Source organism: Spodoptera frugiperda, chromosome 22, assembly GCF_023101765.2.
Source record: "Spodoptera frugiperda isolate SF20-4 chromosome 22, AGI-APGP_CSIRO_Sfru_2.0, whole genome shotgun sequence".
In the NCBI taxonomy this organism is placed as follows: Eukaryota; Metazoa; Arthropoda; class Insecta; order Lepidoptera; family Noctuidae; genus Spodoptera; species Spodoptera frugiperda.
This window is the reverse complement of record NC_064233.1, coordinates 7,183,050-7,210,545: the sequence shown is the minus strand read 5'-3', so window position 1 is coordinate 7,210,545 and position 27,496 is coordinate 7,183,050. Positions and strand designations below refer to the sequence as shown.

General features: G+C 40.0%; 1 protein-coding gene and 1 long non-coding RNA gene across 2 annotated transcripts in view; one reads left to right on the top strand and one right to left on the bottom strand.

Annotated features, from left to right (window-relative positions):
- The window catches only part of LOC126912124 (uncharacterized), a 120,575-nt gene that overhangs the window by 80,660 nt on the left and 12,419 nt on the right, over positions 1-27,496 (top strand). The gene's annotated exons all lie outside the window — the stretch shown is intronic.
- Positions 1,338-27,189, bottom strand: LOC118279523 (zinc finger protein 91-like). The gene is made up of 29 exons (XM_050702636.1): positions 27,063-27,189; positions 24,170-24,288; positions 22,366-23,736; positions 21,569-21,678; positions 21,153-21,257; positions 20,424-20,495; positions 19,772-19,819; positions 18,884-19,008; positions 18,554-18,612; positions 17,974-18,094; positions 17,562-17,621; positions 16,821-16,927; positions 16,247-16,423; positions 15,402-15,522; positions 14,518-14,673; positions 13,528-13,654; positions 12,763-12,907; positions 11,385-11,492; positions 10,827-10,983; positions 10,048-10,163; positions 8,825-8,917; positions 8,155-8,261; positions 7,523-7,619; positions 6,598-6,795; positions 5,694-5,838; positions 4,715-4,819; positions 3,987-4,089; positions 2,316-2,440; positions 1,338-1,819 (listed from the first exon to the last, which is right to left on the bottom strand). Exons 2-29 carry the CDS (start codon positions 24,280-24,282, stop codon positions 1,715-1,717), a joined length of 4,476 nt encoding a protein of 1,491 aa, XP_050558593.1. The 5' UTR covers positions 24,283-24,288; positions 27,063-27,189; the 3' UTR covers positions 1,338-1,714.

Genomic DNA, 27,496 nt, shown 5'->3' with positions numbered 1-27,496 from the left:
TTTCTATAAAATTTGCTAGTGTGATTCGAAAATGAAGTAGATGATCAATTCTATGAATGAAAGTGTGACTATTTTTGAATATTTCTTGTATTGAAAACCGACGAAATAATTTTTTGATTAAGGAAACTACCCAATTTTTGTATTAAGAAGGAACAGAAAGATGGTATATTTTGCAAAATAAACACAAACTAATTAAAATCAATACATTTATTTGGAAAGAAATTACACGCTAAACAATTACTCTTAAAAAATAATTACTTTATTTACTCTGACTTACATCATTTTGTAGGCCGCGATTTGAGATAATAAAATAAATTTAACCGACGAGCATGCATGAAAAGACTGATGACTGTTGATGCAGCGAAAGAGGTATGTAAGATTCGTAGCAATTGGCGTTCCATTGTCTCTGCCTACCCCCATGGGACAAAGACTGATGACTTTTGATGACGCGAAAGAGGTGTGTTGAGTCGTAGCAATTGGCGTTCCAATGTCTCTGCCTACCCCCATGGGAGACAGGCGTGAGGTTATGTGTGTATGTATTTATTTAATGTAATTTTTAGACAAAGATCATTAAACTTTGTTTTCATCTAAATGACTACTTTGATATTTTGATGAAATTTTATATTTACAACTGGATCCGGTAGATGGCGCTAAGTTAATTGTTGACATTGGGAATTGGGAACAGAGAGTAAAGTTCCCTAAGAAAAGGAAGATCCTCCGACCAGGCGAGGTGATCATGCCTGGCGGGCTTTCTGCCCCACTGTTGTTCGTTGGGATTTTCTATCCGTGTTAATTCGCATGTAAACATCGTATGTGCGATGCAGGATAGTTAGCACGCGACAATCGCCGCGTCGATTTCGCTTGTTGAATAGTGCTCATGAATGCGAGCCTACTAGTCATGGCTTGAAACTTGTCAGAGTTCGCCACAGTACATAAGTCAGAGTAATAATTAAGTTTAAACCTAAAAATATTAAAAGCACAAATCAATTTTGGCAAAAAAATACCAATTTTATAAACTATGCAACCTATATGGGTCGGTTCATATCTGATGGGACATACGTCGCATAAGCCAGAAAGACAAATGTATAATACACTTTTTTTATTAAAACAAACTTTGTTCCACTTTAGGATTTTCTCCTGTGTCGTAGGTGTGTTTCCAAACATACAATTTCACATACACATGACACCCAGACCCGTAACAACAATTTGTGGATCACACAAAGAATTGCTCCGTGCGGGAATCGAACCCACCACAATATTTTTCATGTTATCGGCTTACTCACGTAACTTTTTGACGAGGAACTCGACTAGTTTCAAGCCATGCTACATCCATTTCAGTAGCAGCGCGACAATCGCCGCGTCGTGTGTCGCGGAATGCTGCTTATGAATATGAGCCTCTAGCATGGCTTGAAACTAGTCGAGTTCCTCGTCAAAACGTTACGTGAGTAAGTCGATAACATAATAATTAATTTAGTATGTCTCACGAAAGTTACAATAAAACCCACTAAACATTGCACGGTCTCTAGATTTAAACCACCTCAGATTGGCCTTAACGATGACAATTTAATACCCGAATACTCAAACGCTACTCAATTTTAAGACGCTCTCAAATGTAGTTCTGTCCCTATCAATTCTTTATAAAATGTCAGAGATAGCACGATATTTAAGTCCAACTTAAAATTGAGTAGCGTTTCAGTATTCGGGCATAAGGCAGTTACTCCATCAGCATGGGATCATCTAGTTGTAGCTGCACCATTTGGTTCCCGTTCACTAACACTCCGTCTCGCAGTAACAGCTGAACGTTTAAGTCTGATAGTTCCTGAAAATAAAAGTAAATATTACCTATGTAAAACATTTTTTCAGCTATTTTAAGATATGTATTAAAATTATAAAAAGATCTATGTTTGTTATATGATGCTCATTTCATTTTATTACGGGGATGCTCGACTAGTTTCTACAACGACTAACGGCTCTAATTGAGCCCGATACTAATCGGGGAATTACGTACAATTTCGTAAACCGCATGAGCACAGGTATGTTATTAAGTTAGATTTATAATCTACCCTCTGTTCCTAATTTCATCCCGATAAGCATTCAACCGTTTTGACGTTTGTTTGAGTAACAAATATACTCACAAGTCACAAACATAGTAATCTCATTTGAATACATTTGCGTTTGTTTTTCGCACACGTGATTTACCTGATGGTAAGGCTATAGACTATAAAATATCACGCTAAGATCAATAGGAGCCAAGCAGAGCGGGTGAAACCGCGCGGAAGTAACTAGTAAAGATATAAAGATAAAAGAGTACTAACCTCTCCGCTGACAATGGGGTAGGCGGTGTTGTCGTGTCCCCCCACCTCCCCCCTCTGCAAGATCTTCGGCCGCCGCGGGTTCTTGGCGATACCTCGACCACGGCGAGCTGGTTGGAACTCGTCCACTGAAAATATTATTACATTTTTTACCTTCTATAGGGTATTTTCCAACTAGTCAAATTCAATACTTTTATTGAAATGTCAAAAACGTTACTTTTCTATGAATTTTGTATGACATTGCAAATTATGACGTCATAATTTTTTGCGTCAAATAGCATACTTATTACGCAAAAAATAGCAAGAAAAATTAAATAAATAAGTATATCGTCAAATGAATGAATGAAAATACGATTATTTTGGGATATTTTATTATATTGAAATATCATTCATCATATTATATTTTTTTGACCTAGGAAACTACCCAATTATTAGAACTTAAGACGGGATATTTACCATGTTTATCCGTGATCATGGCGCTTGCAACAGTGTCGAAATATCGGAAACTCATCAAAATAAATAAACATGGTAAATATCCCGTCTTAAGTTCTAATAATAGTGTTAGTGACCATGTCAGTTTAAAAACTTATATTTTGCCTTATATTTCTTTTAAAGTCAAAGTAACGACCAAATTCCAATTAAACCATAAATATTTAGGTGGTTTTGAAACGTCAACAAAGAAAGAAACAGTAGTCTGTCAGTCTGTACGTCACTGAAGCTAGGTGGCGATGTTTTTTTTAAACGTTGCTTCACATTAGGATGTTCTCCGGTGTTGTGGGCGCGTTTACAAACATAGCCTGGTCCGTCAGATATGCACCCACCCTTTGAAAAACATAAAGCAAACTCGAACTTTTTTTTTGAGGGGGTAAAATTATTCAGTGACTTTGAAAAACATAAAGCATACTCGTACTAAGGGTACAGATGTATGCGCTTACCAAGAGGTGATCCGTCGTTGCCCCCTACTTTATAAAAAAAGGTGTTACCCCACTGCGCATCGCACCGGTAAAAGGTTTACCGGGGCTCCGGCTCAAAGCAGGAGTAGGAACGGGGTGGTTTTTAGTCAGTAAGAGTCTGACACTCCCTCTCGCCTCACCCAAGGCGGGAGAAGAAATTGGATGATTTTCCCCCTCAAAAAAAACCCCCACTGTATACAGTAGTTTTAAGTGTGGGAGAGCCATGCTTCGGCACAAATGGGCCGGCTCGACCGGAGTGATACCACGGCCTCACAGAAAGCCGACGTGAAACAACGCTTGCGTTGTGTTTCGTTGTGTAAGTGAGGTACCGGAGGCCCAATTCCCCCCTTCCCAATCTTCCCAATCCCCGATTCCCCAACAACCCTTAAATTCCTAACCCTCAAAAGGCCAGCAACACACTTGTAATGCCTCCGGTGTTTCAAGTGTCCATGGGCGGCGGCGATTGCTTACCATCAGGTAATACGTTTGCTCGTGTTTCATAAATGATCAGGTCTGAACAACGTGCAGAAGGCTGCGCAATAAGTATTTTTTAGAACCAAATGGTGGCATGAGGCGAGGTGCGGGGGGCGGCGATCTAGGCTAGAGATTGACCATTTCTGAATACAATTGACCCTTTACACTTATTACGCAGCCTTCTGCACGTAGTTCAGACCTGCCAATATCCGTTGAGAGTACTGTACAGTAGTGCAAGTATACGCACGCATCCTGGCCGGTGTGGGTTTGATGCAGGCGACGTGGGTCCGCGGGACCGTGCTCAGCGCCGACAGGGCGCGGGCTGTCGACGGGATCACGCTCGATGTACCCTGCAAGTATACCGACGTTTCATTGATTAAAGACTAGCTTTTTCACACAATTTTCTTCCATACTACAGTGATCAACTTCGCACCTTTATATTTCTGTAGGTTTTATTTTTATTAGAGTAATTTTAAAATATCGACGAGTAAAAGTAAGTGTCAGCATGCCCGCATCGTACGTATTGCACGCAACGAATTTTAGTTTGTCTTGTATATAAACTAAAGAAGAAAGAAGAAAAAAGGCGTACGATGCGGATCTGTGGACGCTTACCATAAATGTACCATTATATAAGCCATTTACAATAATAACAATCAGGTACATATTAGCTAAAATCAAAGATCAGAGGGGCGACGTCGCGCAGCCTACTGACTGACGACTTCGCCGCGTCTGATGCCACGCTACTCATGATGAAGAGCCCTCTGTGACTCGAAACTAGTAGAGCTTTTCTCCATTAACGAGCTTTTCTCCATAAATGTACGCGAGTAAACATTTTTAGTTAACAAAGTATGATTCACTAGAAAAATAAGGTACGTCACAAAAATCACCAAGAAAACTATATAAAAATGACCATACCTCTGCCCATCCCTCTCTGCAATAGCAAACTTTACAATAGGTATTACTTTTCCAACTCACCTTGGAGAAGGACATCTTGGTAATTTCTATTAACTTGTCGTGCGGTACGTTTTGTAAAGCCAGTGTCTTCATTATTTCTTCCGATGTCGGATTCAAGCCTTCCATCTGAAACATATATTTTTATACATTTTAACATTCAGTTTAGGGAATAGAGAGTAAAGTTCCCTAAGAAAAGGAGGATCCTTCGACCAGGCGAGGTGATCATGCCTGGCGGGCTTTCTGCCCAACTGTTGTTCGTTGGGATTTTCTATCCATGTAAACTTCACATGTGGGGTTGTGGGGTGTAGGATTAATGACGTCATCAGTTGATTTGCTCGTCGATCGTTTATGTGCGACTTCTTGTCATGTGTCGCCACACCATGCTTCGGCACGGCTGGGCCGGCTCGTCCGGAGTGATACCACGGCCTCACAGAAAACCGACGTGAAACGCGACGTTGTGTGAGTGAGGTTACCGGAGACTCAATTACCCCCCTTCCCAATCTTCCCCAACAACCCTTAAATTCCTAACCCCCAAAAAGCCGGCAACGCACTTGTAACGCTTCTAGTGTTTTAAGTGTCCATGGGCGGCGGCGATTGCTTACCATCAGGTGATACGTATGCTCGTTTACCGGCTTATATCATAAAAAATGCAATGAATGTACGTATAATATATAAAATGTCACATTGGTATTTGTCGTTGGTAGGTTTCGAGCCCGCACTTTCATGCATGAGAAGCGGGCGTTTTAAACCTCCGAGTCAAAATAAATAGGGATGATGACTGGGTCAAAAATAAATTATTACAACTTTTCAACACAACAAAATATTCAAAAATAATCACACTCTTATGAACTACTTAATTTTCTAGAAATAAGTCTGCTATTTGACGTAAAAATCTGATGACGTCATAATAGTTCATACTAAGTTCATAGATTTTGACATTTCGATAAAAGTATCGAATTTGACTAGTAGGAAACTACCGTATTGTTATGTTACTTGTTACCTCAACAACGACAATGGTAGCGGGATGTTTGAGCCGCAGATGTGTGCGGAGGTCGGACCGGATACGGAACCGCTTGGGACACCGTCCGCAGGCCCAGGCACGGACCCCCGTGTGGATGAGACGGTGGTTGCGCATCGCTGTCGATCTGGGGGTGGGCAGAGGTGGTTTAAACTATTTAAAGTGATTGTGTAGCTATTTAAAGTGATTAAAATTAACAAATATGCTAACTTATCACATTTAATATTATGCATAAATGTGGATATTTGTTTTTGTGAATGTTTGTCCGTCAATCATGTTGAAATTACTGAAATTTAAAATAAGTTCTCAGTGTATTTATTACTTTATAAAACAAAAAAAAAATATAGCACGCCCATGTCATATCCATTAACACAACTTGCTTAAAAAAAATCCTTGAAACAGATCGGTTTTAAGCGACATAAATTAATTGATTACTCCCATACACGCGTTTCAGAAATACCCGTCCAATTTCGAACCACAACCGAAACCCACAAACTACACACAAAATCAACAATCTTCTCTTATCTCAATAGAATTCAAAACGGGATATTTACCAGTTTCAGTCCATCCGTAATCATGGCGCTTGCAACAGTGCCGATATATCGGAAACACATAAACATAAATGAACATGGTAAATCCCGTTTTTAAACTGACATGGTCAGGCTAATTCTTATTAGAAATATCGGGATATCTTAATTTTTTCAATATTTGAGTTTCCGATATTTCTCAAGTATAGGTGCTCAATTTCAACACCATGCTTACCTCCTGAAGGCGACGCCACAGACGTCGCAGGGGAAGGGCCGCTCCCCGGTGTGCACCCGCAGGTGCTCGTTCCGCATGGACAGGGTGCGGAAGTATTTAAACAAAATCAACTATCTTTGCTTACCTCCTGAAGGCGACGCCACAGACGTCGCAGGGGAAGGGCCGCTCCCCGGTGTGCACCCGCAGGTGCTCGTTCCGCATGGACAGGGTGCGGAAGGCGTGCCCGCATACGGGGCACGCGTGCGGACGACGGGGACACGGCGCGGGTTGGACCGGGCTGGTGGAAGCTTGGGGACACTCCGCGTCCTTGGCGTGGGCTTCTCTGTTTGGTAAAAAACATATATATATTACTAGCTACTTCCGCGCGGTTTCACCCGTTCTACTCGGCTCCTATTGGTCATAGCGTGATGTTTTATAGCCTATATAGCCTTCCTCGATAAATGGACTATCTAACACAAAAATAATTATTCAAATCGGACCAGTAGTTCCAGAGATTAGCGCGTTCAAACAAACTCTTCAGCTTTATGATATTAGTATAGAAGTATAGATTAGTACAGATAATCACAGTCTTTGGGAACCTCTGCCTTTTTTTGAAGCCAGGTTAAAACGCAGGGGAAGGGCCGCTCTGGGGTGATTCGATGGCTCTTTGGTCATGGATCGGGTGGCGGATCTACCCTTGCTCGCCTTACAAACCCACTTATGGTGGCGGAGATCGTCCGAACCCCGACGCCCGGAGTCCCTCGCGACGAAGGAGGTTTGTTCCCTCCCTTGCCCCGTTGCTCTTTTTTTTTGCTTTGATTAGTCTGTGTTTGGCCACCAACCCGCTTACTGCCAGGACGGCGAAGCGAAGATGTGGCCGAAGACGGGGCACACAGACCTTAGCGTGGGCTATTTACTCTGCTCTTGGAAAGAACATTCGTCCTTGTTTTTACATTTAATGGGTATTAAGTTTGGCCGCTTACTCACCTGATGGTAAGTGATGATGCGCAAAAGGATAAACCATGGCTATGCTGCTATCATGTAATGGGCGCGTGACCATATAAACTTACTTGACATGTTTATGCAGATCAGCCGCGTGAGTGAAGGTAGCATGGCAGCGGGTACACGCGCCACCTCCCGAGTTCGATTCCTCGTTGGTGTATGGACCTGTAAGATTTTATTACCGAATTTATAATGGAGGTCAGTAAAAGTTTGTTACTTACTCACAAAACGGTTGAAGAGATCGTGATGAAACGGCTTTGGAATAACGTAGATTATGGTTTGGAATAACTTTTTATTCCATAAAACGCAGACGCAGTCCGCTGGCAGAAGCCCTATTTACTTGCTTATACGATTGAAACATTTGAAACCACAAATTATTATTCTTCTATTATGTAGACGGAACCCACCACGAACGCAGAGCCACCCATCATAAAGACGGAGGTTAAGCAAGAATGCCTGGACAAGAAACACAAGGGAACGCGAGCGAAGCCACTGGCAGAAGGTTAGTAGTGCATTGGAGTTGCAAGAAGAACATAAGCTACCGGCGTTGACATGGACAAAGTCGCGGGTAAAACTTAGTATTACCGTAAAAAAAAACAGGTAAGTCCCCTCTGTGAGGCTTGAGCTACAGTGGCTGGAAAAGTCATTGGGGGTGTCATTTTACCCCCTCTCTATCACCTCCTGTATGTAAAAAACGAACCTGTCTTAGTATTAGGTCGTGTGGCTCCGTCACTGTGTTCCTTCTTCCTGTGTTTGTATAGCGCAGTCTTATTCGGCAGTACTTCGCTGCAGTCTCTGCACGGTATCCTGGACAATGAATTAAATAATTCGCATGACTAATTTTTATTTATGCTACGTCTTGTAGATTATTTTAAAACTACTTGACACGTATTGTTTATTTGCGTGAGGAAGGTACTTTCGGAGGTATACGCGCCGATTTGAAATATTCCTCGCGTGACGTCCTTCTAGGTTTCACGTATTTATAATCGTAGAAATGACGTATTTGCTTTTTACTCCTATCACTTTGATTAACAGTATCTTACAGGACTGGAATAAAAAATATACGCTCGTTCATGTATTCCCTTAAATACGCGGGCGAACATTTGTAATATCGAACGTTTCAAATATAAAAATAAAGATTGGGCTCTAAATTAAACGCGGGGTGACAACTGGTGCCGTGCAACGGGTAATACGGGTTCGATTCCCGCACGTAGTAATACTTTGTGTGATCCAAAATTACGTTTATGGTCTGGGTGTCATGTGCATGCTAACTTGCAATGAACATAAACGCACCCACGACACAGGAGAAAGTCCTAGCGGGAAAACGTTTTTATTTTAAATAAAATTAAAAAATGTTAGTAAGGGGGTACCTGTAATCATCCCTACTGATCTTACTGGTGGCCCCGGCATCGTCGGGTCCCGTCTTACCGTGGATCTTCTTGCGGTGGTAAGCTAGACTCCAACTGTGTTAAATAATAATATAATATTTTATTAACCGACTTCAAAAACAGAAGGTTCTTAATTTGACCTGTATGTATGTACAACGGGTTTATCTCGCATTTAGCTGAACCGTATTTTGATGCGTTTTTCAGATAGACGCATTAAATAGCTTCAGTATCTATATATTAATACGTGATGCAAAAACTTTGGACCTCGTGAAACACGATAATTGCGCGGACGTAGGAGCATAAAATTTGGTACACTTATAGTTTATGTGTGGGAGAAGTGCTAGCGCTAATATTTTTTTCAAAAATAAGCTTATAAACGTACAGAAAGTCACTAAATAAAACATGGACACACACATACATAGTATCTGGCCGTATTTGAAAAGGGTTGTCAAAATCGATAGACATTGCGATGATATTCTCACGTCTCATATCACAAAGAGCAAAAAGAGTTTGAGTTAAATAAAAATTATCCTTCAACCGTTAAGTGGTATTGGCAAATCTCGCTATATACTTATACTAAATATTATAAATGAAGAGTTTGTTTGTTAGGAAAATTGCGCTCAATCTCAGGAACTACTGGTCCGATTTGAAGGGGGTCTTTCATTGTGTGATTGCGCATATCGCCCCGATCGTTATAGTCTATACCGTCATCAAGCTACTATCAATAGGAACGCGAGCAGTCCGGATGAAACCGCGCGTAAATAGCTAGTTAAATATATATTTCGAACGGACTAGGCGAAAAAATGAGTATAAATAAAATCACCGTTTTCTTTACGACGTATTCCTAAAAATCGGTAACAATCATTCGACGTTTTTAGCATTTTTTTCCGCTTATAGATGTACTTTTAAGCATGTGGTGTGCAGGCCCTCCCGCCCGCATTTAAATGCTCATCGCGTGCAGAGGTGCAACATAAAAACACACATCATGCAATATACCACTCGACAGCTGACTGCTCTTTTGTGTATGAAGAGGAGTTTAGACCTCCTCGAAAATGCTCCGTGGAGGAGTGGTTTTTACATATGTTGAGTGGTATATTGCAAAGCAAATACATGTATAAGCGGATTTAAAACTAAAAATTAATGTATTGTTAGTGTACATGGATTTCCGCACGCCTATTTATTCTATATAAAATAAAACAGCTTACCTGTTAGGAAAGGTCAACTCGCACTGGTTACATTTGTAGAGAAAGTTTTCGTTTGCGTGTTTCATGCGTCGGTGTACTTGTAGGTACGTCCAGTGTAAGTAGGAACGCCCGCAATCCTATTGGGAGTATATAGAAAACATTATTTTAACAAATTGTACATGAAAAAATATTACGAATAAATACCTAGGTTTTTTTTTATAAAAACGTTGCCTCACTCCTTTCTGCCCAACTGTTGTTTTAACCATGTTTTTTTTTTCTAAAAACGTTGCCCCACATTAGGATTTTCTCCTGTCGTGAGTCGTTTACAAACATATAATTTCACATACACATGATACCCAGACCCAAAACGACAAATTGTGTATCACCCAAAGAGTTGCTCCGAGCGAGAATCAAACCCGCTACACGTTGCGGACAGCCAGTTGGCCACCGCGCTTGTTTATTTGCCGCGATGTAGGATTTATGACGTCATCCATCGATTTGATCGTCTATTTGTGACTTGAAACTACGCTGGCTTTATTTGTATTGACACACTATAGTTATTACAAAAATAAATACTAAATTAACTAAAAAGGTTTACTCACATCTACATATTAATGGAGAAAAGCTTTAATAGTTCTATTCGTAGGCTGCGCGACATCGCCGCGTCTGCGCACGCTGCTCATAATGAAGAGTCTCTCTGTGACTCGAAACTAGTAGAGCTTTTCTCCATAAATTTACGCAAGTAAACCGTGATTTTTTATTTACCTTATTTTTTATTTAACAGGAACAATAATACTGACCTCGCAAAGAAAATGCTTGACTACTGGGAAGTCTCCGTACCCCAGTATGCCAGTGGCAGACCTGTTGGCTCCGTCGGTGGCAGACAGGCCGTCGGTCTTCTTGGCGTCCGCCAGGGAGCGCTTGTAGAACCCATGGGTCGTCTTGTGGGTGGTGCATCTGTTGGTTAACGTGATATTGCACGTTTATTGCAGCTTGGTGGTTATTTAGTCAGTAAGAGTCTGACACTGCCTTTCGTAACCCAAGGCGAGAGAAATCAAGGCTCTATCACTATAGTTGATGATTTATTGTAACAAGAAAGTATTGTGAACATTGAAAAAGAGTAATGGAGTTTCTTGCTCATTCTTCTCTAGGAATCTACACTTTGAACGAGCAAATAGAGCAACTGAGGACTGACCGACATACAGACGTTTTGCTTTTTTATATTGTAATATTTGCTTGCTTCAATACGTCCAAAAGTACCTTTAATGGTTTAATTTGAAATAAATAATTTAACTTTCAGACTTTGATAAGCACTTTGACTTTTGATAAAACATGAAATATAACTATTGTTAAGTTACCTGGAGTAAGTAGCGAAGCTGACTTTACAGATGTGACAAGTGAACGGATTCTTGACACCCTTGTGGATAGCGCGGTGCGAGTTCAATCCGCTTTCTAGGTAAAATACACTGAGGAAACAAAATTCAATATACATACAGTTTTTGACTGGAAATGACACTTTTGATATATTTCAACGACTGGGCAACCTAAAATTAAAAAATTGAAGCTTTCTAACAAAATCAATAATGAAATTAATCTTTAAGATTCTGTATGAATAAATACATGTTGTTTCGACCACAGAAGAGCTGTGATGTTGTAGGTTGTATAGAAATGTTACGGAGGTTAGCGGCGAATCTGTTATAATTGAATCTGGTTCTACCTACTGGGCCTATTTGGCTCATTTCTCAGTAAGATCGTCTGAGGATGATATCAAATATGTGGATTTAATGAAGTCATATGGGGTTTGACCATACACGATAACCTGTGTGTCTTCAAGAACTGAACAGGTTGCTTATGGGCAGACGTGCTCCACCGTAGGCCGCATCATCACTTACCATCAGGCGAGATAGCGGCCAAACATCGACCCAGTACATAAAAAATTATAATGTTTTAGGGAACAGAGAGTAAAGTTCCCTAAGAAAAGGAGGATCCTCCGACCAGGCGAGGTGATCATGCCTGGCGGGCTTTCTGCAAAACTGTTGTTCGTTGGGATTTTCTATCCATGTTTATTCGCATGTGCGATGTAGGATTTATGACGTCATCCGTTGATTTGTTCGTCAGATGTCGCCACATGTGTATTTATCAAGGAAGGCCATAGGCTATGAAACATCACGCTTGACCAATAGGAGCCAAGCACGGGTGAATCGTAGGCGGATCAGTAGCTAGTTTTTAATAAAATGACAGAGATAGCACGATATTTAAGTACATTCTTAAAATTATAGCATTTCAGTATTCGGGTGTATGTGACTTGAAACTAATTCACCTAGTAGGTAACTAGTGGGATTTACGGCGCATCCAATAAATAACCACCGATTGGTAGATTTGCCTACCAGCGGTTGAATTTCATAAGCTCCATACAAAATATGATCAATTTTTTTCTATCCGCCAGTTTTTACAAAACGTTGCCCCACATTAGGGATTTTCTCCCGTTCGTATTTGCTTTACGAACAGTACAAGTTCACATCTGACACCCAGACACGAATACAACATTTGTGGATACACAAAACGTGGCTCCGTGCGGGAATCGAACCCGCTACCCGGCGCGGCAGAGTTGCCCAGCCACCGCATCAGGCGCAGTTCCAGTCAAAGTTCCAGTCAAAATTCTACCGCTATTAGGCACCATCTACCGATCGGTAGGTTATTGGACCGCCGTTACTGAGTAAACCGTAAAAGACTTACTCCTCGCAATACTCGCATCGGAACGCCTTCTCGATCTCGACGACGCGGATGAGGGCGCGCGCCTCGTCCGCCAGCTGGGCCAGCAGCGGAGCCCCCACCTCCAGGGACACCTCGCGCTTTATCGGCTTCGACAGTTTCGGGGATTCTAGGGGGACAAGAATACATAATGTCCACTATTGTCCAGTATATTATATTAAAAAATAAATTATGTCTCGTGTAGATCTGCGTTCTGGGATTAAGCTAGACAAACAATGGTCAAATTACCGGATAAAGCAACTGGTTACCGGAGGCCCAATTCCCTTCGCCCAATATGAGCTCAATTTTCTTGGCACTTGTACCTCCTCTATTGTTGTGATTGTAATAATGGGCGACGCCGGTGGCTTACCATCAAGGGGTCTCCCCGAAGGGGTAGGCGTGGGGGAACCGAGTGCACATTACGGCACATAATGCCGCTATACAATGTACACCCACTTTTAACCATTTGTGTTTTAAGTCCCATGTAACCCTATTACATGGAACTTAAAACACAGTGAGCCTATTGCCATATACTGGACACAATTCCAGACTCCGTTCTACTTACTACTTGGTAAATTTTCGAAAAACCGAAAAAAAGATCAGTAATACTTTGCCCGACCTGGGAATCAAACCCGAGACCCCTTGTCCGGCAGTCGCACTTGCGACCATTCCACCAACGAGGCAGTTATCGTAGTCATTCCTAGACTTATGTGGATTAAATTGAAAGCTTCTGATTTGTCATCTACTCACCGACAATCTGCACGGTATGCCTGACGAGTCCACTGGTGGGGGACAGCTGCACGGTCACCTCCTCAGCCTCCTCTTTGAGCTCGTTCGCAAACGCCTCGATACATTCCGTCGATTTAGAGGCGTGTTCCTGGTAAAAGGAATACTTAGTATAGAATAATGCTTTTTTTTAAAGGGGGATAATCGTCCAATGACATCTTTCGCCTTAGGTGAGACAAGAGAGAGTAGGGAGGGGGTTAATCATCTAATAACTTCGCCCGCCGGGAAGCGGAGTTGCGGACTACCTAGCGGGTTTATCGGAGGTCGGGCTCGGAAAAGCAGGAGTAGGAACGAGGTGGTTTTGGATGATTGGTTAATCATTCAATGAAGTCTCTAGCCGAGGGGGGGTAAAATCATCCAATGACTTCTCCCGCCGTGGGCGCGGCGAGAGGAACTGTCAGACTCTTACTAACTAAACACCACCCTGTTCCTACTCCTGATTCGAACCACTGATAAACGGTGAAGGAAAACATTATGAGGAAACCTGGACTTACAATTTCTAATTATAAGTTTGAAATCGCCAACCCGCATTGAGCAAGCGTGGTGATTAATGCTCAAACCTTCTCCGTGTGAGAAGAGGCCTTTGCTCAGCAGTGGCCACTTATATACTGTTGATGTGTGATATGTTGACTACGCTTTAGTGATTAATGCTTAAACCTCCTTGGTCGGCAGTGGCCACTTATCAACGTAAAAGGTTACCGGGGCTCCGGCTCAAAGCAGGAGTAGGAACGGGGTGGTTTTTAGTCAGTAAGAGTCTGACACTCCCTCCCGCCTCACCCAAGGCGGGAGAAGTCATTGGATGACTTTACTTTTAGGCTGTTGATGTGATTAGTTATGTTATGGGCTAAGAGCCAGGTCTGAGGGGTCAGTAGTTTTGGTCACCAATGGCCACTTATAGGCTGTTGATGTGACTAGTTATGTTATGGGGGTCTCTAGTTAGTACCCTGTGCTTACCTGTGCAGTAGTAAGGTCCCGGAAGGCCCGTGCACAGACTGCACAGACGCGCACGAGACGGGGCGCCAGCTCCTCCTCGTGCGCACGCACGTGCATGCGGAGTCGGGACCGACGGGTCAGTTGCTTCAGGCAGATGTGGCATTGGAAGGGCTTTATCTGGTAGAAAATTGGTAAAATATTTTACTTAGTTAACATGGGAGAAACTATCGTAAGACGATGGGGCGAAATAAATATCTAAAAGGTTTCGTAAAATTGGTTTTTTTTTACCCCATTTTTAGACCAATGAAAAGCTAATAAACAATTTGTTCTCGATTGTTATTGGTAATGAGATTTGGATCAAAGTTACGCCAGTGGGTCAAAATAACTCGAATTTATCCGGTATACTGTTGGATCTTAAAAATGTCGTATAATAATTTTCAATAAAATACGGTTAAAAACCGACCAAACTTTCTTTAAAAGTATAAGAAAAAACAAACATGTTCTGAAAACCGCGTCTAAATCGGTTCAGTCAACCGCAAAACAATCGTTGGCAAACATACATACACACAGGTCATATTAAGAACCTCCTTATTTTTTTTTAAGTCGGTTAAAAATATCGAAATTTCGTATCGATAGCCATAGCTGGAATGAAATATCTATGGCATAGAATCTAGTTATGTTACTGCAATAAGGTTGATGTTTGCTTGTTGCGAGTTTTGAATAAAAGACCTGTGGATTGTTTTAATCTTTATTAGACACTTCTTATGAACTAGCGAGTTATGACTAAGTTAAATGAATCTGTATAGGTGCATATGTGACAATTTTAATCTAACATCTACTTTAGATCTCGCTAAGCTAAGCAAAGCTAAGACTAAGTAAGCAAGTAAGTAGTTGTAACATGTAACCTGTAAATGCGTGACCCCATGTTCATCCAGTGTCTGTTTGTCCAGGAACCGCTTGTCGCACGTCACACACACGTAGCGCCGCGTGTCTGTGTGCGTGCGACTGTGTTTCGTTAGTGTTGCCCTGGGTACAACTATAATATTTAAGTCTAGATACCCATCGTTCTCACACATACACACACATCGTCACGCCTTTTATCCCCGAAGGGGTAGGCAGAGGTGCACATTACGACACGTAATGCCGCTATACAATGTACAGTGTACACCTACTTTTCACCACTTGTGTTATAAGTCCCATGTAATAGGGGGTGAGCCTATTGCCATATCGTTCTAATCTGTGATTACACTGATACATTTCATATCGTGTCTAAATTTACAGACGCTCTGTCTGTGTTGTTTTTTTTATGCCTGAAATCTAATCTAAGGCCATTCTTCATTTATTTTTTAATGGCATAGAAAGGAAACGAGTCTACGGATCATAAATTACACGAGATCAAAATGTTTCCGCGTTTAGTCTTCTGATTGGTTGGATCATTGGAGTCGGCCAATCGGTAACGTTTCGATCTCGTTAAACGTAAAACAAACCCGTACTAGGTTCACTGAGGTGTAACAATATACATTTCACTAGTCAAAGTCAAATCATTTATTCCAATTGAACCATAAATAGGTACTTTTGAAATGTCAACAAATAAAGTAATAAATAATAGTCTGTCAGTCAGTGAAGCTAGGTGCTCGTTCCAAAGTGTAGCTTCGAATGGAAAAGTATGAGCCAGAAATTCTACTCCTTTTAAACATGGAAACTACCATATTGACTTACTTTTTAGTAGTATAAAAATAACCTTACTCACCTAAGAAAGAAAGTCTTCCCGCACCCCTCGACGGGACACTGCCACCGCTTCTGCTTATCATGCTGGAAGTGGACGTGGTCGAAGAGTTCCGTCTCCGTGGCGAAGGAGGCGCCCTCGCACTCCGCGCACAGGTAGCGCCCGTCCGACCGGACCGGGCGAGCTGTGTCGTGGAATTGCCTGGGATGGGGGGTGGGGTAGTGAAAGAGGGGGTTAAAGGGGGGTTGGAAAATGGGTGTAAGGCATGATATGGGGGTTTTAGGTATGACGAAATTGGCTTCTAAACATGAAAAGAGGGGGTTTTAAGATTCAAAAATGGGGTGAAAAAAGACACAAAACGGGGGTTTAAAAAATATTACAGACGTATTTTTTGTGATTCAAATTTTGTGAATCAAAGTTTAGGCGTGATATTTCAAATCGTAAAAAAATAAAGAATACGTGTCTAATGGCAGATGGAAGTGATTAAGTGATTTAATTTGTCATCTACCCTATTGTAGTGTAAAGGTCGTAGGGTTTGAGTCTCTGTTTGTATAGAACAGTATTGATGTGTCTGTCTAGTTATTCGAAATGTACTTACATATGAAACTTCAGCCTAACTTTGGACGTGAATGACTCGTTACAGTTGTGGCAGGTCACCACTTGGGGGTTGGACGTTAGTTCCCGACTGCGCCGTTTTCTTGGGCGCTGGAAATTCATTAGTTAACACTTTAAACGCCGTGTTGGTCACCGGTGACCGACGTTAGCGGAGGATTTGCCTTCAACAGTTTTCTATTGGCAGTCAAAGACTTAATTAATTATTATGTTATCGGCTTACTCACGTAATGTTTTGACGAGGAACTCGACTAGTTTCAAGCCATGCAAGAGGCTCATATTCATGAGCAGCATTTCGCGACACACGACGCGGCGATTGTCCAGTAGCAGCGTGACAATCGCCGCGTCGTGTGTTTAGTATGTCTCACGAAAGTTACAATAAAATCATAGTCAAAGACTTAATATTTAATATTCATCACAAATATCCATAGCCCAAAGTCATGAGCAGCATTGCTTTTGATCATAACAACACAAAAAATATCGCACGCGCCTATTTTCGCATGATCAGCTGTTAGCAGCGAAGCGCCCGCGTTATCGGAAGACTAGTAATTAGGTAGGTATTTTGGAACTTTACTTTGTTATTGTGATAAAAATAAAACTAATGAGTATACAAAAAAGTTTCTTTGGGAAAGTTGTTTGTAATCATGAGTACAGTCACGTGTTTAAATATCGTTCACTAATTACCAGTCTCGAAAGGCTCACAAAAAGCGAGAATATGTTTACTTACCATGACAATAAGATCGTTGTCGACTCCAGAATCATTTTGTCTGGGACGTCCTTGCGCCCTCTGTGAACGAATATAATTTTTGTATTAACATTCCATATATTTATTGAAAATTCTCTAAAATTAAATGTTTAAAGACTACTTATAAAATACTTCATCAATCATTCTTCTGGTGCTTGCAAACCTAAGATATTAGGTACTAAAAGATGTAGAGAGTAAAATCTTCTGCAAATACAAACGTAACAGGTTACCGGGGTTCCGGCTCGAAAAGCAGGAGTAGGAACGGGGTGGTTTTTAGTCAGTAAGAGTGTGACACTCCCTCTCGCCTCGCCTAAGGCGAGAGAAGTCATTGGATGATTTTCCCCCTCAAAAAAAAAAAAAGTAAAGGCTACTCCAAATAAGAAGTACGACCAACCTTCAAGAAGTCTTCTTCAGTGGGTATACAGATTAGATTAACTAGGTCCTTGGACTTCCGCTTCCGACCTCGTCTCCTGCATCGATGGCTGGACAAACCATCCGCGCTTGCAAATACTTGACTGTGGAACAAATTATAAAGAAATATCACCCTAACTGCCGTACTCAGAGTCATTTAATGGTTACTTAAACCAGTCCTTAGCTATTGTTTTCGATACAAAATCGTTACTAAGGAATAGTTTTAAGTAATCATTAAATGTCTCTGAGTGCGACAATTAATGCCTTTTTATCACATAGGAACGCGGGCGGCAACGTTCTTGTAACTCCTAAGGTATTTCGGGTGTCCATTGGCGGCGCTGATTGCTTACCATCTGGTGATCAACCTGCTCGTTTTCTATCTTATTAAAATGTTGGATTTAATAATACCTGTATAGAGGGCTTGGTACGAATTTGCTTTACGTTTAAAGTAATCGAAACGAGAACGCTTTCGGCGCTCTGATTAGTTAGTTTATTCGAGCTGGCCAATTGGATTATTTTAAATGTAAAGCAAACTCGTACTAAGGGTACAGTACATCACATACCTGCAATTATAACATTTATGCATCTTCTCTGAATTCCCTTCTTGCCCATCTTCTTTCACCTAAAAATAAAATCAAAACCGAAAATTATTTTACAATTGCAACTACACGGTTGGCGCGGTGGCTGGGCAACAAGCTGCCGTGCAACGTGTAGCGGGTTCGATTCCTGCACGGAGCAACTCTTTGTGTGATCCACAAATTGTTGTTTCGGGTCTGGGTGTCATGTGCATGTGAAATTGTATGTTTATAAACGCACCCACGACACAGGAAAAAATCCTAGTGTGGGACAACATTTTTTTTTAAACAAAAGCAAAAATAACTGAAATATACTACCTTAGCAGCACACAAGAGTTTCTGCAACTCCTGCGCATCAGCGTCTGCGGTCTGAACTATCCAGATCTCATCCTCACTGCTGTCCAGGCATTCTTGCTTAACCTCCGTCTTTATGATGGGTGGCTCTGCGTTCGTGGTGGGTTCCGTCTACATAATAGAAGAATAATAATTAATTGTTTCAAATGTATAAGAAACTAGTTTCTGCCAGCGGCTTTGCCCGCGGTCCCATGGGATGAAAAGTGTGCTATGACCGGGAATTTGGGAAAAAATGGCATTGTCTACAAATAGGAATGATGACGGGGTATGAAAATTAAAAATCTATTTAGTCTGTCAGCACGTTTTTTGTTTTATTTTGTCATTGTCATATAAGATAATAATACTCTGATAAAACTAATTAAAGTATAGAAGTAGGGACAAATACGTCATTTTTACGTATAAAACATACCTAGAAGTGACAAGTCAAGTAAAGTTGGAAAGTATTTGTTTTAGTAAGAAAATAAAAAATACGTGTCTAATGTTTTTAAATAATCTACCAGACTGCTAAAATAATATGTACTACATCTTATTTATAATAACTATCATGAGACATACTAAATTAACTAAAAGTCACAGTTTACTCACGTACACTAATGGAGAAAAGCTCTACTAGTTTCGAGTCACAAAGGGACTCTTCATCATGAGCAGCGTGCGCAGATGCGGTAACGTCGCGCAGCCTACTGCTAAACAAACTACTATTAAGCTTTTCTCCATTAATGTACGCGAATGAACCGTGATTTATAGTTAATATTTTATTTAGTGAATTTTATACATATACCACTAACTAAATAATACTAATCTCCATAGGTTTAGTAAATGACTAAGTACTTAATTAAGATAAGATCATACGACTAACCGTCTCCGCATTTGATTCTGTTTTCTCTTCAGGATTTTCGTTATCTAGAATTGTCATTCAAAACATTTATTTAAGTCAAGATCAGTATTTTTAAGGTTATTTAGTCACCACTGACTAGCGGTGAAGAAAAACATCGCGACGAAACCTGGACTTAAAATGTCTAATTTCTTAAATTATAAGTTTGAAATCGCCAACCCGTTTTTTACGTAAAACAACAAACAACTGAATGGCTTATTTAGTTGCGACATAGGTACATAAGTACATTTGTTAAATAACAACCAAATTATTAAGTGCATACTAAATAGTTTGGTTTTTGTGAATCCTCTAGGTGTCGTGTGCATGTGAACTTGTATGTTTGTAAACGCACCCACGACACTGGAAAGAATTTTAGTGCATGGGAACTTATTTTACAAGATAAAGATAGATTTATCTATGACTAGCGACCCGCCCCAGCTTCGCATGGGTGCAATGGTGATATATTATACAAGTATTATACATATAAACCTTCCTCTTGAATCACTCTATCTATTAATAAATAAAAAAACCGCAACAAAATCCGTTGCGTAGTTTTAAAGATGTAAGCATACAAAGGGACATAGGGACAGAGAAAGCGACTTTGTTTTATACTATGTAGTGATGTACACATACCTTTTTTGTCACCATCCTTTTTGTTTGAGCTGCGGGTGCGTGTCGCTATGGGTGACGACGGTGTTCCTGTCTCTGGCTCCGTGGTGGTCAACTCTACATATAAATAACATATATATGACATATTACAAACTATGAAACAATAGCTTTTTTTAAGGGAGAAAAATCATCCAATGTCTTCTCTCGCCAGGGCGAGGCGAGAGGGAGTGTCAGACTCTTACTGACTAAAAACCACCCCGTTCCTACTCCTGCTTTTCGAGCCGGTAACCCGCTAGGTAGTCCGCAGCTCTGGATCAGGCATCAGCCCTACTGAGCCCCATCTGTATAAAACAGTAGGTACGTTTGTTTAACTTTAGACCATATTATAATATCGGAGCTGTGGACTACCTAGCGGGTTACCTGGGCTCCGGTTCAAAGCAGACTGGAACGGGGTGGTTTTTAGTCAAATAAACAAACAAACTAGGCAAATGGCTGGCTAAGGCGCCAGACCCAACTACCCATAGAGTGACGATGGCAGGAAAACAAATTAGGTGCGCCTAGGTGATGCTTGCTTAGGACGTTTTCTTGGTTAAATTCGCCTCTGGGTTTATCAGAGAACGCTGTTGCTCTGTCTCTGACGTGTATAGACACTTAGTCGGTTATACGATACTCGCGGGAAGAGTGGGGGTGGTGATAAAAGTATTCTCTCTCTGCTGTCACCACACGGAATATGAACTTACTTACCTTTGTCACCATCGCCTGCATTCGTTTCAGTTTCATCTTTTGAAGTTTTCTTAGTTTCTGATTTCTCATGAGCTGCTATTAGATGAGCTTTGAGCCATTTCAGATTTGCATAGCCTGAAAAAAATTGGTCTTTGATTTTTTTATGGAACACTAGCGAAGGATGAAAACGGGGATGGGAGATGGGGGATAGAAGATTTGGGGTTTGGGGATTTGGGGGGCAGGGATTAGGGGGATAGGGGATTTGGGGATATTGGGAATAGTGATAGGGTGTTAAAGATACGGATGCGTAATTGTTGTTTAATGGCTTAGGTAACTGTTGACTTGAGTTAAATTAGTAGGGGCCTAGTAGCAGTTCGCTGCGCGACTGTGGGCCCCTAATGTGGCTTGAAACTAGTTTAGTTTCATGGTTTCAAAATGTAACGTACCATAATTACACAGAGGACAAGGGAACACCTCCCCATCTTCCAGATCATGTTTATGTGTCTCACAGTGCTCCGTCACGCCTGACAGCTCAGGGAATATCTGCTCGCAAAACCTGAAACGTTATCAATAGATGCTGAAAATGGGGATCGAGGTTAAACTATGCTTGTTTCATTAGGTTGAATGCTGATCTGAACGGTTGACTGTCAAGATTTTATGCCCTTGCCAGTAAATATAGCTGTAACCTGGAGCGTAACGCGCGCCTCAAAGAGCCATCAGATCACCACACATGGGGCCTAGTAGGGCTGATACCTGATCCAGAGCTGCGGCCTACCTACCGGGTTTACCGGGGCTCCGGTTTGATAAGCAGGAGTAAGAACGGGGTGGTTTTAGTCAGTAAGAGTCTGACACTCCCTCTCGCCTCGCCCTGACGAGAGAAGTCATTGGATGATTTTCCCCTCTTAATAAGCCTGGAGCGTATTCTGAATCATGGAAGACTTAACGGTTTGCCAGAGCTCGAGCTTGCAAGTGTTTAGTCAGTAAGAGTCTGACACTCCCTTCCGAACCACATAAGGCGGGGAAGAGTCGTTGAATTATTTCTCCCTCAAAAATAGCCTGGAGCGTATCTCGGGTTCGCCTCGGGCGCAAATAATCTGGGCAATATTGTATACTACTTTTTTATTTATGATGTCTAAACTATCTGAGTATTCTAGACATAGTCTTCCTCTATTAGATGTACCTACCCTAAGTATTTGTCTAAATCATTCTGAGGTAACCCTTCAAAAACTTGTTAATTACATACCTGCATTTCAACTCCGTAATTTCACTATTATCACACTGATATTTTCCCAAAAACTCTTTCACATCCTCATCAGCCTCTTCCAAATTATCAATAATATTATCTATTTCTGGCTCCGGCTCTATAATCTCTACGTCACTGGAACTACCCTCCTTCTTCTCATCTTTAACAATTATGACGTCATCAGACCTCGGATCATTGTCTATAGGCTTTGTTATAATCTCCCCATCAGAACCAATTTCGACTTTAACAAACTCCTCCTTGTCTATTTTCGTCTCAACCTTATTTATCACCTCTTTAGGTTTACTCAAATGAGTAAAACTAAAGTTTTTAACCTTCTGAAATATATATTGTTGATTATTCCGAATAACTAAGAACTCATCAGGATTCAGAAACTGATTGGCACTTTTCATACGACACGGCTTAAAATTCTCGTTTAGGCAACACTCGCATATAATCTTGAGTTGTGTCGACATTTTTTTCTGCGGGGAACACCGGTGTAATCTCTGATCCTCGTTATCAAATAAATAGAGCTTATCCACGTTGTTATCAACGTGTTTACCGCATATGAAGCAGATTTGACTCTCACTCTCGCCTATTAGAACACCGTCAATATCTACATAGGAAATGGGCTTAGTCCAATTTTTATGGACTAACCGCGAGGGATCTGTTTTTCTCACATGTTTGCGCTCGCTATACCCCTGATCGTACGGCAGAGAAGTCATCGGGGAGTCTTTAAACATGTTCAAAATTTCTTCTCTAGTGTAGGACAAATTATCATTTCTTTGGTAACTCTCGTCATAGTTCTTAAAATTATCTTTAATAAGACTTTTTGGGGATTTATTCCTAATAGTTACTGGGTTAAGTGTAGCGTAAGTTTTTGACGAATTCGCTTCTAAGTACTTTGTAAACTGCGCTTCAAAACCAGAAGTATTATTGCAGACTAGTTTGAAAGGCAGGGAGTTTATAAAACTGCATTTTGGGCTAGAGTTTTTACTGGACCATCGGGAAACTGGGCTTTCTACGATGTTAATTTTCTTAGTTTCTTGTATATGAACGTTTTCTAAGTCTATATCATCGTTGACGTCATCCGCGTATTTCACGAAAGGGATTTTCTCAGCTGTTAAGTCTATTAGGGGATCATCATTGTCAAAATGTATTTGGGACGCCCTAATTTGTGTCCCATCGTCCAATATGTAAACCAAATCGTTGGCCCCATCATTTGGATCCAACATTGGATCAAAGTTTTGTGTGAGGTCATCTGTTTGTAAGTTTTGTTCGGCATTTATTAGGAACTGATAGACGTTTTCTGATAATGAGACGGGTTGGTTTCTTGTTATGGAATTTAGGTCCACGTCGAAACCTAGTAGCGCCCTGGAATGGAATATAGAAATAAAAAATGGCAGAATATTTATTACGAAAACTAGTAAGTAAAAATAGTGTGTGATGTTATAGAAGACGTGCATCATGTCTTGTATGAGTGTTGATGCATTGAGTCTCAGAGGTGTCAGATTTTTAGTTTAAGGAATTTTAATATTGATTTTTTTTTTAAGCTTTTTAGCGTCACCATTATCGTCTGGATAGAGGCTAGATAGAACTTTGTCGGCATTTATGCCCGAATACGCAAACGCTACTCAATTTTAAGACGCTCGCTGTCAAATGTAGTTCTGTCACTATCAATGTTGCAAATTTCCATGGACGATGCCGATTGCTTTCCCATTAGGTTATTCATCTTTCATTTACTGCCATACTATCCCCTACAAAAGTCAAGAAGAATTATACTCTTTTACATAGAAATTACACTAACTTGGCTTTGTCCAGGAACATTTGGAAGTTATCATCGGGTTCTATTCTGAGGGCCACCTCCTCGCCCGTCGCATTCTCCATGCATAGAATCAAGGGGGGTTGCGCCTCCGACATATTTACCTGTAATAACATAAATATTTATGGAATAAGGGTGCTTTTCCACCATAAATGTGCTAAGTTGCTGGGGTTGCGTTTGGCTTCCACCAATTGAATATAATTTCATTGGTACACATAGCTTAGCACTGGTGGAATGCCATCAGACCACCACAGATGGGGTCCAGTAGGGCTGATGCCTGATCCGGAGCTGCGGACTACCTAGCGGGTTTACCGGGGCTCCGGCTCGATAAGCAGGAGTAGGAACGGGGTGGTTTTAGTCAGTAAGAGTCTGACACTCCCTCACGTCTCGCCTAAGGCAAGATAGGCCATTGATGATTTTCCCCACTTAAAAAAAAAAAACAAAAGCACTGGCAGAAACCGACTCGTGTTCTCGTTTTGATTACTTTAAACGTAAAACAAACACTTACTACGTTTACACACTACAATTTCTGTTAGTTAGTAAGATAACAGATTATGTCTCCCTTTTTTAGGTACCGGACGCACAGGGGCAGAATCACAGCGGTTAAAAACCGCGGTAATAAAACTACAAGTGCTACTTGCATAATGCATTCGGTTTCCTGTTTCGCAAAATTACGCGGTTTAAAAACGCCGTGGTTTCAACCTGGTGCGACCGGGGTCGTAGGCAGGAATGCTGTGCCTCTTCCTTATTTGTCTATAGCCTACTAGATTTGCCCAGCAGTAGGACCTGTGGGACGACCATGGCTGGAATCTAATCTATCTATTTACTAGATTTAACGATTACCGAAATTTTGCCTAAGACGCAAGAAATTTTAATAGGCATATACCTACTACTAAGGGGATGTATTCACTTGAGGCTGAATTACGGGGAGGGGGGAGAGCACTTAAAAGACCTCACGTAATTAATGGACGGCACCTAAAATTACAGATTAAAATTAAATTATTATTGTAAAATATATTTTTATGTGTAAGTTGTGAATAAGTTATAGAGAGGTGTTATTGATGTAGCCTTCCACTATTGTAGCATTATGAAAAGAAAAGTAAATGCGATGTTAATGATAAACCCATCTCCTGTGACCTAATAAAAGGCATGCAAGAAGTTACCGAAAGCAAGTTGCTTCCAATCTTCCAACCGGACTATCTGGGAGCCTATGTGAGGGAGTGGAAATAATGTGGCTGATATGATAATCAAGAAATACCTTTTAGTCACTGATTATTTAATCGTTTAATAGTATTTTATGTATGAAAATAATTATAAATACAAGTTACAAAATTAGCTATAAACTGGTAAGAAATTAGTGTAATTAAATTGGACTAAACTATTAGATTTAGTTGTATAAAATAGAAATATAATAAAAGTGAATATATCATATTAAACCATGTTAACTAAATAATAACAATAACTATGATTAATTACAATAAAAAATTAGGAGTAAACCTTTTAAGTGGAGAATATTTATTTTAAAATTCATTTGATACAGAATTATTAAAATAAAATTATGTTGTATTAAATACTTTTTCTAATTTATTATATTTTGTATTAAACACACAATTAATTTACCTAGAATAATACATAGTAAGTAACATTGATTAATTGCATTGTAATAAATTGAAAGAATAATAACTCAGGAAAGTTATATTAGTATAATACTAATTTTAAATTAGTATAATACTAATATAACTTTCCTGGGTATAATCTATACATATAATAAAATTATAACAACTCCATGTCTGTACATTACAGATATTTAAGAAAAAATAAGATGGGGGATCTTTATTCAACCAATAGAAGCGAAAAACATGATTTAAAAAATTTTTGTCTGTCTGTCTGTCTGTCTGTTTGTTGTTCGCTTTTCACGCAAAAACTACTGGACGGATTTTGATGAAACTTTTTTTGTTATATAGCTATTAGTCCTCGCTAACATATAGGCTATCCTTTTTTTGGAAATTCGCCCTTTAAGGGGGTAAAAAGGGGAGGAGTAAGTTTGTATGAAACTCCGTCAGTTTTGAAGCTAATTCGATTAAAATTAATATTCGGCTATTTGGTTACAAATTAAGAATGATGCAATGAGGATTTTTGGAAAATATGCCTAATAGGGGCTGAAAAAGGGGGGGTAAGTTTCCATGAAACTCCGTTAATTTTGAAGCTAAATCGATGAAAATTAACGCTTTTTACGTGAATTGCCCCTTCCACGCGACATCCGACATCCGCGCGGACGGAGTCGCGGGCGGAAGCTAGTACTAATATAACTTTCCTGGGTTGGTGGTTATAATAAGTTGTACATATTTACTTATTTAAGTTTTTGTTTCCTGTGAATACTTAATAAATTCATAAAAACTCAGGAAATAATAAAATTAGAAAATGACATTAATATTAAAATGTGAAAACAGAATTAAGTTATTCTCAAGTACCATATGCAATATTTATAGTATTTCAAATATTAAGAAGAATAAAAAGCAGCTAAAACAAATAAAGAATTTTGCATTTTTATAACTTTTTAGAATAATAATACAAATAGAATAATAGTAAAAAAGTTTCAGAACAAAAATTAAAATGACCAATTTCTTTCTTTTAATTTCGAAAAGAAAAGTTTTCTTAAAGTGCCTATGTAGTTGATTTATTTATCTTTATTCTAAATAATAATTTCCAGCCTAGCCATTGAAAACCAAAGCGGGAGTATGAAAACTGACACTGGCCACCAAATAAAATAAATAGAAACGGCCAGTAACAATACGATACCGGCACACTTTTTTACCCATTTAATCCACAAAAACGTTACAAAATATTACTATAACACGATATACGAAAAATACCTTACCAGTTCTTCGATTTCAACGAAAATATCATCAATTTCTTCAAACAACTGGCACTTCTTTAGAAAAATAACAAATGAAATATATTTTTATCGCCATTTGTGTCAAATTTCAAAACAAAAACATTCTAAAGTCAAACCCACAGACAAGAACCGTAATTTTTAAGATATCTCAATTCGCTTTACATTGCTCCGTTTTTGACAATGCATCAATGTAGTAAAAAGTAATTTTAAAACATTATTTTCTGATTATTTCAATGAATTGTAATGCAATATGGTCACAATAAGCATTTATTGTTATTTTCATCATATTTAACAAAAAATAGGGGAATATTGATTGTATTTTCCTCCGCTGAAACTATGGTTTTGAAATGTTTTGTTGGCAGTCTATTAAAGCATGGGAAAAATATAGAAATTCATGTTTAGCACGTGAGTTTTCT

Bases quoted from the DNA above. Each gene is read 5' to 3' on its own strand.
- LOC118279523 (XM_050702636.1), bottom strand. From the start codon at position 24,282: ATGTCGGAGGCGCAACCCCCCTTGATTCTATGCATGGAGAATGCGACG. The intron at 21,679-22,365 runs GTATGTAATTAA...ATAACGTTTCAG, and splicing joins ATTACGGAGTTGAAATGCAG to GTTTTGCGAGCAGATATTCC. The intron at 14,674-15,401 runs GTTACATGTTAC...ATTTTCTACCAG, and splicing joins ATGGGGTCACGCATTTACAG to ATAAAGCCCTTCCAATGCCA.